The sequence below is a fragment of the Primulina eburnea genome, chromosome 11 (genome assembly GCF_022965805.1).
Source record: "Primulina eburnea isolate SZY01 chromosome 11, ASM2296580v1, whole genome shotgun sequence".
NCBI classification, from domain to species: domain Eukaryota; kingdom Viridiplantae; phylum Streptophyta; class Magnoliopsida; order Lamiales; family Gesneriaceae; genus Primulina; species Primulina eburnea.
This window is the reverse complement of record NC_133111.1, coordinates 4348501-4364706: the sequence shown is the minus strand read 5'-3', so window position 1 is coordinate 4364706 and position 16206 is coordinate 4348501. Positions and strand designations below refer to the sequence as shown.

The following is a 16206-nucleotide window of genomic DNA, read 5'->3' as shown; positions in this document are numbered from 1 at the left end:
GCCTCGGAGGGAAGAAGAAGCCTTGATCTGTTATTGTCAATTAACAGCCCTCTAACCAACTCATATCCAATGTAATCCGTTGACCTCAAGATCATTAAGTCACAGCCGTTGGATGCACATCACTTAGCCATAAGAAATCTCAGCCATCTGATTAATATAATGAGTCAAATAAAACTTCACATTTCATATACAATAAAATAATAATTACTTTTAATTTATGTTTTTATTATTTACCAAAAAGATTCAATTATTGCTTATCATTTACAATACATCATTTCTTTAGTATTTCTGCATAGCATTCGAGAGTGTCTGATACACTAATTATAATTATAACCAATAAAAAGCACATGCAAATAGTTATGTATAGGTAGTTCTTTTTGTGAAACAGCAAAGACCGCATAGAATGGGAAGTAAAAAACTCGAAGAGAATAATTCAAGAAGGATACAGAGAAGGATAAGGATGGCGGATAAATTGCGACACCTGCGTTACTGCTTGCTGGAACACTTGATGAAGGCACAATAAAAGGCAGACTTATCAATATTGATCTCATAGAAGTAGAGAAATCAGTACAACATCAGAAGAAAATTTACCTCATGCTGTAGTGCACGAACCAGAAATGAAAATTTTCATTGATGGAGATGTCATCACTAACTTGACCAACCAGTTTCACTTAATATAACATACATCGAAGGTCATGCGTCATCATAATTCTGCAAAGGATGGTATCTGTCCTCAAACTCAAAATTCCTGTCTGTTCTGCTTCTCCATCTATTATTGTTGTGCTCACTAATGTTTTCATTTCCATCTCTGAGATCCCTGTCTATTTTGTCTCTCCCTCTGTCCAAATGCCTGTTATTGTCTTCCTCTCTATCTCTAAGATCCCGGTTTGTCTTGCTTCTCCCTCTGTTCCGATACTCATCTCTGTCTTCTTCTCTGTCTCTACGATCCCTGCTTGTTTTGTTTTTCCCTCTATCCCTATACTCATTATTTTCTTGATGTCTCTCTCTTTTACGACTGATTTGTTGACCCTTGCCTCTCGCTTTTCTACGACTGTTCCGTCGTTCATGTGGCGTTCTACTTTCGCGTGATCGTGTTGAATAACATTCTTCGAAGATTTCCACAATATCGGTCCTTTTTCCACTACCCATCTGTTCTTGTGAATGACTTAACCCTCTCAGTATTTATATTTGGATCTCGTAAGCCGTTATACCAACTGGAATCTCGTCTTTGAGCCCGAACCCCATCCATGAAGTCCTCTGAACCATAACGAGAGTGAAACTCATTTCCACTATCATGTAACTGGCCTTCATGATATAATGTTGCCTGATAATTTCTTGATCCAGAAACATCAGTAGCACTCTCATGCCTACATGAATATTCAGATGCAGATACATCTGCCTCTTCAGCTGTCTTTGACATGCTACCGATCACTCCAGCTTTCTTGATTTCCTCCATATATTTCCCTATAATATCCCTCATGACCTTTAGGCCAACATGAGGGAGGATGATAAAATATTAGTTCAAGTTCTAACTTCTAAGTACAGTGATTTATTCACCAGAACATCAATTGACAGGAAATACCCATCTCAAGCGAGCTACAATACCAGGTCAAATCATAGTAAAAATAAATAAATTGCCGACATAAAAAATTGGGGGTGAAACAGCAGGCGCCTATGCCCCTCCCACCTCTGTGCAGAAAAAAGGTAATAACATATACATGGTGTAATTCAAATATCTCACGTAGTTCTGGCATTGCACGGCCACAAAGAATTCACACTAGCCAATTTTTTAAGGAATTTTTTTCCAAAAATAACCTCCTTTAACATAATGACGGTACCACTGTATTGAGGACAAAAACACAGATACCCCAAAAAATTCATTGTCCCAACTCTCACACAAAAGTTTGTCCACATCAAAAAGGAACAATGAACAAGAGGAGAGGAGTAAAATTTAATATGTAACAAAGAATACAAAACATAAACCTTCAACCTCTGCAGTATTTCGTTTCAATTTCTCGCCGCTATAACACGTCCTTCTGCGTTTGTAATCTCTTTCCTCAGCTACTAATTCCTCCCTTTTCTTGAATTTATTTGTATCCTAGAATATCAAAGAAGTCATGAACAAATAATAGAACATTAATCTATATCTATACTAATATAAATATATGAATGTGAACTATGAATTTACATAAATATCATTACCTTCATTTAATATAATCATTAATACATGTTTTTTTCCTCATCAAATTCACAGAAAATCACTATCATAATGTTATAAATTTAAATAAAATTTTAATATCACGAACATTAAAGTAATAATGGGAGGACGGATAGAGATGAGTGTGATTGAATAAAATTAAATTATTAATAAATATTAAGGTCATATAAAATATTTTTTCCCATTTAGAATGTAGATATATTTAGATTACTTATGTATCAACAAAAATACGTGATCGATAGAAAATGTTTGTATGTAAGTGATTTCATTGCAAACATTTAAGTTATTTAATCAATTTTCAATATATGATGCTAAATACATATTACTAAATAATATATTATCTATTAATTAATCTATTAAATATATGACTTTCATTTATGAACTTACTACTATATTATTTTTTTGTTTTACAATTTGTCGTGTTAATGGTGTTATTTCAGTCATTTTTTATCTTAGTTTAAGAAGATCATTAATAGTGTATTTAACTCAGTCAAACTAATTATTATTTTAATTTACTTTTAAATTTAATTTTAATTACTTAAATTTATACATTGCCGTCAAATAATAATAGGAAGACAAAGGGAGATGAGTCGGATTGAATAAAAATAAATTATTAATAAATATTAATGTCATACAAAATTTCTTTCTCCCATTTAGAATAAAAATATTTTCAGACTCTTTATGTGTCAATAGAGATATGTGATTGTGAGAAATGTTTGTCTGTAAGTGATTTCAAACATTGTTTTTAAGTTATTTAGTCAATTTTTTTGTAAATGCTGCTAAATAAATATTACTAAATAATATGTTCCTTTTGATTATTTTGTGTTCTTGCAATGAGAGGAGTTTTTTTACTATAACGTTAACATGTTTGATTGTTATATGTCATTTGTATTGATAATGTAATTGTGTTTGGATTGTTTATGTGATTTCTTTGTTTGCACAAAAAAAAAAAAGAGAAAACAAAATTAAATATCAAACAAAAATGGTTATTTTTCAATTTTTTATTGTTGAGATATTTTGTTAATTTTTAAACACATAATGTATATTTTCTGTTTGCTTAGACTACTTAGTTTGAAGTGACTTAGAAAATATTAAAAAAAATTGAAATATTTCTTTGTTTTTACCTTATGTCTCAGAATATCAAGAGATAATATTTTTTATCTATTGGGGCAAATTTATTTCTAAACTTCTGCCTATAAATCAATATTTAAATTTTTTACGACATTATTATATTCTCTAATCAATTTTTTTTTTACTTAGGTTGATAGAAGACATTTTAATTTGAGTTTTTATGTTCTTGCTTATATTATTTATTATGAAAATAATAGGTGAACTACAAAATTTGGTAGGTCTAAGAGTCTTCTGGTGAACGACAAATATGGATAAATTATTAAAATATATAATATCCAGTAGATTTTTGGCATGTGATTTTGTTCTAATTCAATGATTATACATGATTCTAAATTTTTATTATATCACAAGTTAACGCATGCTTTGTTGTTGCTAGATATATTTTGTCAATAGTCTAAAATTTTTCTATGGTATAAGAAAAATTGTGTGACTTTGTATTATATTTTTACGGCTGCTTTTCTAAATGGTTTTATTATGATTTCAAGGCACCATTTTTCATTTGTGTTTTTTTTAAAGAAGTGGAATGAATATCTATAAAACGATGACAATAATAAGACGTCTTCTCTTTATTTGAAAAAAATATTGAAAAATTTATATAAATTGTGAATAAGATGAGTTAATATTTAATTTGAGAGTAATTTATGTTTTTTATTGTTCGAATATACTTCAATTTATTTGTTATTGTACTAAATAAATTATTTTTAAACTTTGAGTTATCATTTTTTTCTTATCGAGGTTGTTTGTGTTATGATTTTTTTATTCGTTTTGGTTAGTATTGTTGTCGGTAATTGATTTTTCTGATATTATATGATGTGTCTTGTTGTTTATATAAAAATAAGTATGAGAGTACACTAATCAAAGGCACGTATGTTGGGTCTTCTGTTCTACGAAGATAATAATAAATGGTTTCTGTGAATTATATAATTTCTTGGTTTTTCTTACATATAGTCTACGAAATGCGTCAAATTTTGAACAAAAAAGTTAAGACAAACATAATGGATGAAAAAAAAAAGAGACATGTTAAATAAAAAAAATAAGTCTACTATGTTGGTTGCAATAATTGTCCCTGCTTGGTAGAGCGGTCGAACCGTGGTGCTCGAGCTGATGTGCGATTTAAAAGATTTGAGTTGCATCATTACTACTAGCTATAGCTTTTGGTAAAACGGCAAGCGCTCGGTCCTACAGTTGGTATCGGAGCTAAAGGCATGAGTTCGATTCCCATTGATTGCAAGGAGTGCAATTATTGAGAGGGAGATTATTGGGTGCAATAATTGTCCCTGCTTGGTAGAGCGGCCGAACTGTGGTGCTTGAGCTGCTGTGCGATTTAAAAGATTTGAGTCGCACCATTACTACTAGCTATAGCTTTTGGTAAAGCGGCAAACGCTCGGTCCTGCATACTATGTCCTAATTTCTGTATGATATAATTCAAGCATAATTTTTTTTATAGATATTTGAAATTAGGTCCAACTAAGTAACATGAAACATATACATATATATTAAATCATATTTAAAGCAAAATGTTAAGATCAAGAATGATTCAGATTTAAATTTCAACAAAGCACGGTGAAGATGAAATGGAAGAATTGTATCGTACGTTAAGTGTTATATAATGATTATGTTGCTACTTTATGGTTGTGTGATATATGGATGTCATATAAAATGTCAATATATCTCAATAAAAAGTTTTTCAAAAAGAAAAAAATTCTTCATTCAGAAAAATAAATACATGAAAAACAAATTGTGCATAATTCTTATTCTATTTATAATGGAATGAGAACAATTCTAAAGCTTTGTTGACACAATATAATAGATCAATTCTGTGCATTTTATTGAGACATTGAACCAGTTTCACTTTATTTCCTCCAATATTATCTCGATATATTTCGAGGTGACTACGAGATTGTTTTTGTCTCTTTTTTAGTCAAAATATCTAACCAGCTAATTCATAACATATATGATGGTAGCATAGAAAACTCCTCGTCAAATAAATTCACTTAGTCAAATATTGAAATTCAAATAAAATTCTACAATATTTCATCAAATTAATTTTGAATATCATAAAATGCTCATGGAATATAAATGGTTATATTATTAGATGAGATATATAATAAGACAAATACTTTGACATATATTTGAATGATATTTCATATGCATATCTTAATTACATTATTCGTATCTTTTCTCAAGATTTTTAAAATACAATAATTAATTTTGTATGTCGTTCCACAAGATATAAAATATTACAAAACAAAATATAAACTCGATAGAAGAAAATTTGTTTTGTTTCAATGAATAATATAATATTATGTTCTAAACGCAACAAATGAGATTGAAACTATATCATCTCATGACATGATGACGCAATCATTATTTCAAAGCTTCCAAAAAATGACGATCATGATGACTTTCTTGAATTGCGTCAAATTAAATGAGGACACAATTCTAAGATATAGCCATTTGAAGATATTTCAAGTATTTTTTTCGTAGTAATTGAGAAATAGTTGTTAAAAATTTATGAACCTTATAGCTACATGTTGATAATATTGATACTAAATATATAAAAATGATATAACAAATATCACAATATTTGAAGAACGTGCAACACCATTCATTGGTTATGTTGTTGAAGAATATATAGGTTATACATACTTTTAGTCACAACTCACAAGTGAAAACTTATCACGAGTAAAAGCATTTTTTCTTGGGAGTTATAGTTGATGATTGTCAAAAGCTGAAAAATCATTTAACAAAAAAATAGTCGGGAAAATAAGATTATCAGAAAAAAAACAATGTAGAAAACCGAAAAAATATCGTGATAAAGAAGCAAACTACGAGCATGTCAAATACCGGATAAGGATTGTAAATGACATCATAGATGTTAAAGACGATCAGATACTTGCTGAACATACCAAAATAATTTTATGCATATTATAACAAACTACGACAAAGAGTTGTTGAGTTGTCAAAATCAACCAAGAAGCATATTGGAAAGTGTGTCAAGTGGATAAGATAATTTCTCTGATTCATATACCGTCTATGGTCATGATTTTTTATTTTTTATGGCTTAGTTTGTTTCAGTTGATAAATATTATTAGCCATGTTTTAATTCATTTAAATATTATCAAAATTTTGTACATATATTTTCAGCAGTTTAAGTTTTTACGTGCAACGCACGTGCATTTTTCTAGTCTATATAAATATACGGATTGAATTGTGATTTTACTCTATTGTCCTCATTAATTAGTTGTCATCATTAAATTTGTACCATGGTGGCACTTTCTCTTCCTCATCTTTAATTGGTTATCCTTGTATTTATTTATTTGACTTTTTCACTCATTTTCATGCATGTACACTCTCTTTCACTCACTTTTATATATACATATTTGACCACCTCATTTTTTTCATCACATTGTTGCACAACAGTAAATAACTGTTAAACATCTCAACTTCTTTTTCAAAAAAAAAAAAATCTAGTGACATATGTTATAGTACCTATTGCTTATATTATGTTTTCTACATGTTTGATCGATTATGGTCACTTGGAAGTTGGAAGCAGTATGCATTTTGACTATTTATACCACACTTTGTTGATTTTTTTTAGCGACAATTTATTAAAAAAAAAATTTTGTTAGTTGATAAAAATGACAATTTAAAAATTAAAAAAATAGTTTGATTTCTTAAGTTGAAAACCTACATACACATATGATATTAAAGTTGTGTGTTCTAAAAGTAGATATCTTCTGTTCATATAATTTTTATCATTCGAACAATCTACTCTATAAACGATGTCATCTTCATTAATTGAAATATTACGCCTTTTGTTAGTTGATGAAAATGACAATTTAAAAATTAAAATAATAGTTTGATTTCTGAAGTTGAAAACCTACATACACATATGATATTAAAGTTGTGTGTTTTAAAAGTAGATATCTTCTATTAATATAATTTTTATCATTCGAACAATCTACTCTAGAAACGATGTCATCTTCATTAATTGAAATATTACGCCTATGATTTATTATTATATTTTTTTTATGTAAAACTGCACAACACAAATTATGACAAATTTTATTTTATTCTTTTAATCTTTCTTTAAAAATTCCAGAATTATTATTTAATCAATTTGATTAAATTACTACTTCAACCAGTTTTTCATAAAAAACATTCAATTATAATTTGATAATTAATGTTTCTTCAAGATAATATCAACTAAATCAGATCGACCAAATTATTTTTCCCTCAATAAATTTGATGTTCAAACTAATTTATAATATTTTTATTTAAAATAGAATACGATCATTTAAAATTATCTTATATTACCATTTTTTGTCTCATAAACGTGCTACTGTTAAAAAATTAATAATTGGTTCTTCATTTAATTATATTACATATAAATTAATTTATATATGAAACACAAAAAGTGATAATTTTTTTTAAAAATTTTGAGTTAGCAAAAAATTCCTATGTGAAAAATAATTTAGGACAATATATTTATTTTTTGTTTTCGTTATAAAAACCAGATACGACATAGTTCAAAATGTATCAGCAAGTCACTGATTTTGATATAGGGTTGTTAACTTTAATGTGACTCGAAAAAACCATAAATCCAAACTGAAAAAGTTGAAAAGAAATTGAACCAAAATGAGATGCAAATCATTTTTTTATTCGCATATAAAAATTAAAAATAAAGTTTATATTGTTCAGATAGGGATGTATTTGTCAAAACAAAACCAACAAAATAATAAATTTAATTAGATAATAATTAATTTTATTTTATTTTTGTAATATTATATATTTCATATGAAAATAATTAGCCTTTATATTTCTTTTTTATTTTTGATAATTATTAGCTTTTATATTTCTAAGTTTTGCTATAACTAAAATATATATATACCGCAAAACGATGTAAAAACATAATTCCACCGTCAGAGTAATGAAAAAATATTATTTCTCAGCATAGGCTCATTTATTTAACTTTGAAAAAAAATTAAACAGACATATTTAATTTTACTTTTGCCTCAAGTTTAATATTCATACTCACGTATTTTACCATCAAATTAATATTTCTTACTTCTTTTTTTTTTTGCAAAAAACAGGGTACAATGATTCATGGATTGATTTTCTCAAATGTCAATGAATATTTTCGCAAGTTATTTTAAACCATTAAGTGGTATACAATATACAACTCTCTTATCAAATGCATAGACTCCAGATATTCAAATATCAACCCCAAATTTGAGCTGAATTTACAAAAGAATGCCATAGTTTCAGAGCTACCTCGAATGCTAAAGATGCCACACCTAACATTTAAATTCAAGGAATTTGACGAACTCGCCAATATCATGAATGCAAAAAAAGTTCTGCGTAAGTTCCCTTATCTCGAATAAATAATTTTTCCATCTGAAAATAGAAGTCATATTTATATTCATAACACCGATGAAATGTGTACAGATGTGATCGATATACCAAATAAAGTAATGTCATTAAGCAATTTCATCAGACCAGATAAAACAAAAGGTCAAAGGAGACAAGTTATGCTTCTCAACATGAGGTAAACTTAAATAAAAAAATGACACATATAAACATGCATATCTTAAAATCTATAACATATAAATTATTTTGTTTAGAATGAAAACTATTTCTGTCACTATGTGGGACGACTTGGCAATGCACGAAGGGCAATTGATGAAGCGCATTGAGTATGAAAATCCTACTGTTGAATTTTCCAATCTGACCATGCAAATCTTTCTCAGTATATTATAAAACAAACCTTCTTTCTTCATTTCTTAAATGTTTTTTTAAAGCAAAAATGACTAATATGTGGTGTAAATCGAAAAAATGAAACACATGCACAACATTTACAAACTACGTCGACAATTGCAATGATTCTTAATCCACTATGGACACCGCCAAAGAAATAAAAACATGGTAAATATTTCTGAATTTATAACTCTTCGTATTTGTGAGTCATACATTTTATTATATAAATTGTATGAACTTACTTATTTTGTCACAAAAATTATTCTAGCATGACAACTTTCTTTTTAAATATATAAAATGATGTTAGAAACTAGATAAAAACATTGGACATTTTGTTTATTATAATATATGAATGCTTAAAGACTATTATTTATAATAAATTTGTAGGTTGGATGTAGATGCCAAACAAGATAAGTTAAAAGAACTTTGGGTTACGAGGACACTCACAGACGCCAAACAAGTGACATTAGATGATGTAACAAAAAACCGAACTATGTTGACGGAGGTACTGCAAAATTTACTGTTAATGAATCTTAATAGTTTTAATTACTAAAATGATACAAAACAAAAACGAGATAATTTGCCCATGCTAAATATTAAAAATTTTAACAACTAACATTCAAACTAAACCAAGATTTGAAATGCTTTTTATTTAACATAGAACAACTACTATTTGATATGGAGCAAGATAAAGGAAATCGAAAACAAAGCTACTCCATGGTATGAAGCATGTGATCATTGTTTCCAAGCTGCTACAAAAACAAACAACAAAGAAAGTTGTGCCAATTGCATCAACTATCTAATTAAGATCATTCCAAGGTAATAAAAAATACAAATACCCAACCCAAGTTTTAGACCACGAAAGAGAGAGATGATCACTACTTTACTTCTTTGTGTTGCAAGTATAGAATAATAATCACAATTGAACATTGGAATGAGATGCTAGGAATAACATTATTTGGAAAAATTACATCATCTTTTGTTGGATGTTCTATTGAGATTTCATTCAAATTCATGACCAGGTATAAGATAAAACAAACAAATGATTTTATATATACATAAATAGAATATTTAAATTTTCAATCTAACAATAAAAATTTGCAATGCAAAATTTATCAAATAACCCATATAAAGATTTGCTAAGTCAACCAAGCTCCACACATTCTTGTTCAAGTTAGATAATTCAGTAGAAATACGTGATGGAGTGTTAAAGATTGTGGCAAAAGCTATTGAGATACATGACAATTATCCAACAACAAATGTCAATATCAGGAAACGGAGATCTCGGAAGATTATCAAGCAAACTAAACAAAGCAATGTACCGCCAAAGGTAGAAAAGTCAAATGAATCAAGCATCAAAAGAAACATAAAGATCCATGAAGATGAAGATGAAGATGGAATAGAGATTCGAGATGACGAACCAATTGCTGCCTATAAAAAAAGAGCTAAGAAGATAAAAATCGATGGGTACAAAAAGATTTCAGGGGATCTTCAAATCAAAGTCAAGAAAATGTGATGATTTTATTTGTAACCAAATAATTATTTATCAATCTATTAATAGTTATTCTTATTGCAAAAATAATTCCAACATATTTAAATAAAATTATCATATACAAATTATCTCTATTTCTCTGCGTGCAACGCACGTGCATTTATCTAGTAAATAGAAAATTATCAATATTTATCAAAAGATAAAAATGTCTTGCAAGTTGCGACATCCTGCAAACATTATCATCAATATTACAATCATCATTCTCATTTCAACCATCACACCACGAGTGGATAGTATAAAAATATACACAAACACAAACAACAGAACCCGTGAAAACTTTTGTAACAACCCGTAGAGAGCTGGTCATCTCACATTAAATTCCGATGGTGAATGTAGAAGTACAAACATGCAATGGCAAGGCCAACATCAACGGAAATTTAAAGCACCCCCTTAAGAACATGACGATTAGCACAACTTATCTTGAAAATTGACCACATGCGTTTTCCATCGAAAAAGCAAAAGAATTCTACACGAAAACACACTACCTTAGACTCCATTTAAAGCTGATAAGACAACCAAAGCCACTTCTTCGCGAAGTCACTAAGCCTGGAGCGTTGGTTGAGATTTACAACATCACCAAACAATGAGATTGTTCCATCACTCTCACACCAACAAGTTAATTAAAATTTCAAAAATTGGGTTGATTCCATTTGATTTACATAACTTCTGCTAAAACTTGTGAGGTCTCAGGTCATGTATTAAAATTTCAGTTATAAAAACAAATGCATTAACTAATCTTTATATCAGCCATTTTATTACTAACTATCAATTCATTATATTTACTCTTTTGCTACACAAATTCATTGGTGCTCCTCTTCCCAGTATTATATCAGTATCATGCCAGGTAAGCTTCTCCATTGAAGCAAGCACGCGATATTGTCACCAGTAATCCCCCATGATGGAACCTACTCGAATCCCTGACTGTGATTTCCCTCTGGACAACTTTGTTTTTTTGTGGCATGGCAATCAAAACAAGCTCTTAAATTCTTTAGTACAAGAAGTATAGGTGATCCATCTGTTGTACTGAATAGTGCAAATGCATTCGCTTACGTCTCGCAACTCCACTTTTATTTTGGATGAGTCCTATCATTAGCAGTGAATACGTGACTCTCCACCTGTTGCCAATCGCCTGCCTCCGCATAAATATTCGAAATGGTGACATATGCCGCAGCGTCTCTGAGCACATCCATGTTAAAAAGTTCATCAGCAGCTGTCTTAGCAAAATCTTGATTCTTATGGATCCGACATGAATTTAAAACCGATTACCACATTATTTCATTGAACAACTCAAGGGTTTCGTCATTTAACCCTTTCTGAACATAACCTGAAATTATGGCAGTCCAATGGAACGAAACTTTTGTCGACCAACTTTCCAAATATAATGTTGGCTTCATCAGATCCGCCACATTTGGCATACATGTCAACGAGAGAATTTCGCAACTTGAATTTCCAAATCAGCTTGTCATGTATGCCTGAGCGTGGATTTGTCTTCCCATCTCCAAGTCTTGTCCATTTGCAGCTATACTCAACAAAGTTGCAAAAGGAAAATTTCTTTTGTCGAACTCGGACACCCTCAGCTCGGTAAAGAGACTCATAGATTCTTCCAGTTGTCCATTCCGGGGATAACTTGTTATCATAATATTGTAAGAAATTCAATCTAACTGCGGCATGTCATCAAAGACTTTTCTCATGTCAATCTATATAATTGTGTATCGTGTATACATCAGGTAATGCATTGCCAACAAATATATCTTGAACACAGTTGGATGTCATTACTAATCCTTGGATCTGATGCCCAGGGGTAATACTATTGAACCCAACACAGGTACGTAAAAGTGCTGCAAAAGAGAGATCAGATGGCCTAAAGCCATGAAATTGCATTTCCGGAAAGAACTTCATTGCCTTTTCAATTTAACCCTTCTTTTGAACACCCAGTTATAACTGTGTTGAAAGTAACGGTCCTGTATACGCATGTCCTCGAATAGATGAAAAGCTAAATCAAGGTTTTCACATTTACAATAAGAATCTATCAAACAGTTGCAAACTTTAAGAGCGGAATCAAATCCTAATTTATGAATTTGGGTATGGACTTGAAGTGCGTCTTTCTTGGTCACCGTTTCATTACAGCCTGATAAAAAAGCTATGACGGTGACATAATCAGGCTTCATCCCCAACCTAAACATCTCAATATAAAGATTAAAAGCTTCATGAGGTTGCTTGTTTTGTGAATATCCACCAATCAATATCGTCCAAGACACTGCTGTTCGATCATCCATTTTATCGAACATCTCCCTAGCATAAGATTGTGACAACAAATCTCTGGGTCCAATGCTGTTTTAATAATTTGAGCATCAACCAGATTCTTCATGTCATTCTTGCTGCAAATTTTCATACCCTCAGTTGAACTTTGTATTAAAAGAAACAGCTGGTGAAAGAATAACAAGAGAGCAGTTAGAAGGGAAACATAACAACAATAGGCAATAATTGTAGACCTGTTCGTATGGTAGAATCGCCTTATAGCAACCATGATTTTATGCCATGGATTTGAACCCATTAAGTTGTTCATGTTGCTAAATTGAATCTGTGGACAGGAAAAAAAGGAACAAGTTTTAAGCAGCTCAAGAAGACAAAGATGGTGAAAAACTTGCAGAAATTAAAGAACTGGGTGGTTTTAAGTACCTTGCAGCAAAAACAGCATCCATGAATATCTTAACAGAGGTTCACGACTCACGGTTAGCCTAAAAGTAAAGTTCAAGCCAGATAAAGGATTAAAGACCTGCACTTCATATAAGGAAACAAACATGGAAATAGCTAAAAAAATTAAACAAACCTCCCAGTAAAAGAATACAAACTAGGGGCCAAGCCTTACTAAATCCAACAATAATACCATTAAATAGCACCAAATAAAACCTAAAATGATGTTAGCAATGGCTAACAAGATTAACATAATTTTCAGGAAATTTGAAGGGAACACACCCTATGCAGGAACAAAAAAAGAAGACATGTATGGAGCAGTTTTCCCATTAAATGACTTGAATCCATGACAACACCAACTTAGTACGGAAGGTATCCATTATCATGAAGAAATAGCATTATAATGCATTAGCGTCTCAGGAGTTTCCAAAAGACAAGGACCAGAAGCAACGGAATTCAGAATTTGCAATGATCTTGAAGAAAATACAGAACAATGTTTTAAGTTCTATCAATGATCTTGAAGAAAATACACATACTGGTACACAAAAGTTTAGCAACCCCAACTACTTCAGGCAGTAAAGCTAGCTATTTGTGAAGGAGATGTATATCAGTGTCCTCAAGTTTCTATGCATGTCTAAGGAACCAAATCAACCTTGACCAGGTTGACCAGTTTTCTTGTTAACCAAACGATCTGATTGCCTACCAGATATCTAAAGGTTGCAAGAGCAGGGTAGCGAGTCCTAAAATTATTTTGCATGAGGTGGGTTCCATTCCTCTCCAGTCTTTGGACGAAGCACAAATTCGTTATCTCGATTTACTGCACATACTCGAACCAAATTTTCAGCCATTGAAGATTTTCTTTGACATTAGTGTCACCGAGTTATCAAATTTGATGTGAAACAAATATTGGTTCATAGGCCAAGACGGACGTCCACCTGAAGCAGTCACCTGAGCAAATTTTAATTTTCCCATTTTGTCATCTTTACTCCACACTCCACCTTCAGGACAGTGTGGTTTCGAAGGATTATAGGTCGTGTCAGACCAAACGCCACAATTAATACAAGCAAGAAAATGTAGCAAAATAGAAACTTCAACGGAAAATAAACTCTTCAATTGCACAATCGCACACATTGAAGCCCAAATAAAATTAACTAAGCATTAAAGCGCAAAAGGGACTGCTTGTTTTACAATTTTCTTCAATGTCGAAGCTTCGAACGGTGTTTTCTTGATTTGAAACCATTTTCCCCTGCTATACATCAGCACTTAAACAAGAAATCAATAAAAACTTCTATCACCATTGAATAATGTATATGAACGTACGAAAGGGATAATAAGGAGAGAAATTACAGTTTTTCGAGGGAGATGACTGAAGCTGATTATGTGCTCTACGCTAAAGAAGAAAATCCTCGTTACAGAGACGTAAGCTCCACTCGAGTCCGACACAAATCATCCCGGCCGGACCTTTTCATATGGGTTGGGCTTTTCTAAACAAATATGCGTTTATCCCGAGGTCATTAAACATACGAGTAGGTTTTTTGATATAATTTCACGGATTTTTATTCGTGAGACGGATCAATCTTATCGAATTCACAATAAAAAATAATACTCTTAACATAAAAAGTAATATTTTTCATGACCCAAATAAGATATATGTCTCACAAAATATGATCCGTGAGACTGTCTCACACAAATTTTTACCTAAATATATTTTGATAACAATGAAGATATTTTTTTTATTTTTAAAAATAAATATATTGTGAAATGATTTTACAGTTTATATCAGTGATATGAGTCTATTTGATCCATATTTACTATGAATATTAATATTTTGGTATAAAAAATATTTTTTAATAAGTTAAATTGGATCGTAAATTCGTCCCACAAACTTGATTTATAAAACAGTCTCACAAATTTTTTTTGTGTATTTTAAATCATGAGTAGGTCTCTTGTGAGACGGTCTCACAAATTATTATCTGTGAGACGAATTAACTCTACCGATATTCATAATAAAAAGTAATACTCTTAGTATAAAAAATAATATTTTTTTATAGATGATCCAAATAAGATATCTGTCTCACAAAATATGATCCGTGAGATCGTCTCACACAAGTTTTTGTCTTAAATCAAATAGTTATTATTGACTCGAGTATATAATATCTATATTTGAAGAATAGGTACATTATGAGACGTTATTACAGATTTATATTCGCGATATGAGTCAACTTGATCCATCAATACTATTAATATTAATACTTTTGTATGAAAAGTAATATTTCTTAATAAGTTGAGTTGGGTCGGAGACTCATCTCACATACTTGACTTATAAAACAATGTCACAAATTTTTTGTGTATTGTAAATCTAATTGTTATTATTGACTCTCATATATAATATCTATATTTGATCTTCAGAAAAAAAAAAAAAAAAAAAAAAAAAAGCAAATAATGGTCATTGGATTTATATGAAGTAGAATTAAATATTTTCATGGTATTTAAAATAAGTTACTTGGACTAAGATGATGAGAGTGAAATTAAAATTTAGTACGAAATAAGACAAAGCTACAACGTTGCTATCCGTGACAGGATCAACAAGGCCAGTATTTGGAACAACACCTTTTCTTGATTATTATTTTCAAAATTTAATATAAATAATTATTAAAGTGTAATATATTTGTATATGGAATCCAACTAGGAAAATCAGTTTGAGGAAGGTTTTTTTGCTCCAAAAGATGAAATCGCTCACCTTATGCACCTTTCACCCCCGACCCGACCCACAATGTCGCACACAAATGACTACTCTTTTTTCAAATTTTATTGTTATATATTTTTCAACATCTATTTCTATTTTTTTGTA

At 30.3% G+C, this 16206-nt stretch overlaps 1 protein-coding gene and 1 pseudogene across 23 annotated transcripts; both read right to left on the bottom strand.

The window, feature by feature from the left end:
• Positions 1–481: 481 nt before the first annotated feature.
• LOC140804213 (uncharacterized) lies at positions 482–14851 on the bottom strand. Of its 23 annotated transcripts, none has more exons than XR_012112128.1 (6): positions 14703–14851; positions 14544–14617; positions 13341–13437; positions 13154–13242; positions 1991–2098; positions 482–1483 (listed from the first exon to the last, which is right to left on the bottom strand). XR_012112128.1 is itself a non-coding variant. In XM_073160071.1 (4 exons), the coding sequence occupies exons 2-4, from the start codon at positions 14610–14612 to the stop codon at positions 1142–1144; spliced, it is 519 nt and encodes a 172-aa protein (XP_073016172.1). In that variant the 5' UTR covers positions 14613–14617; positions 14703–14838; the 3' UTR covers positions 482–1141. The 23 variants fall into 23 exon arrangements, 2 of the variants coding, with proteins under 2 accessions (XP_073016172.1, XP_073016171.1); XR_012112131.1 differs by having other exon boundaries at positions 13341–13399; XR_012112130.1 differs by having other exon boundaries at positions 13341–13399; positions 14544–14604.
• LOC140804435 (putative pentatricopeptide repeat-containing protein At2g01510) lies at positions 11332–14486 on the bottom strand (annotated as a pseudogene).
• Positions 14852–16206: the final 1355 nt, after the last annotated feature.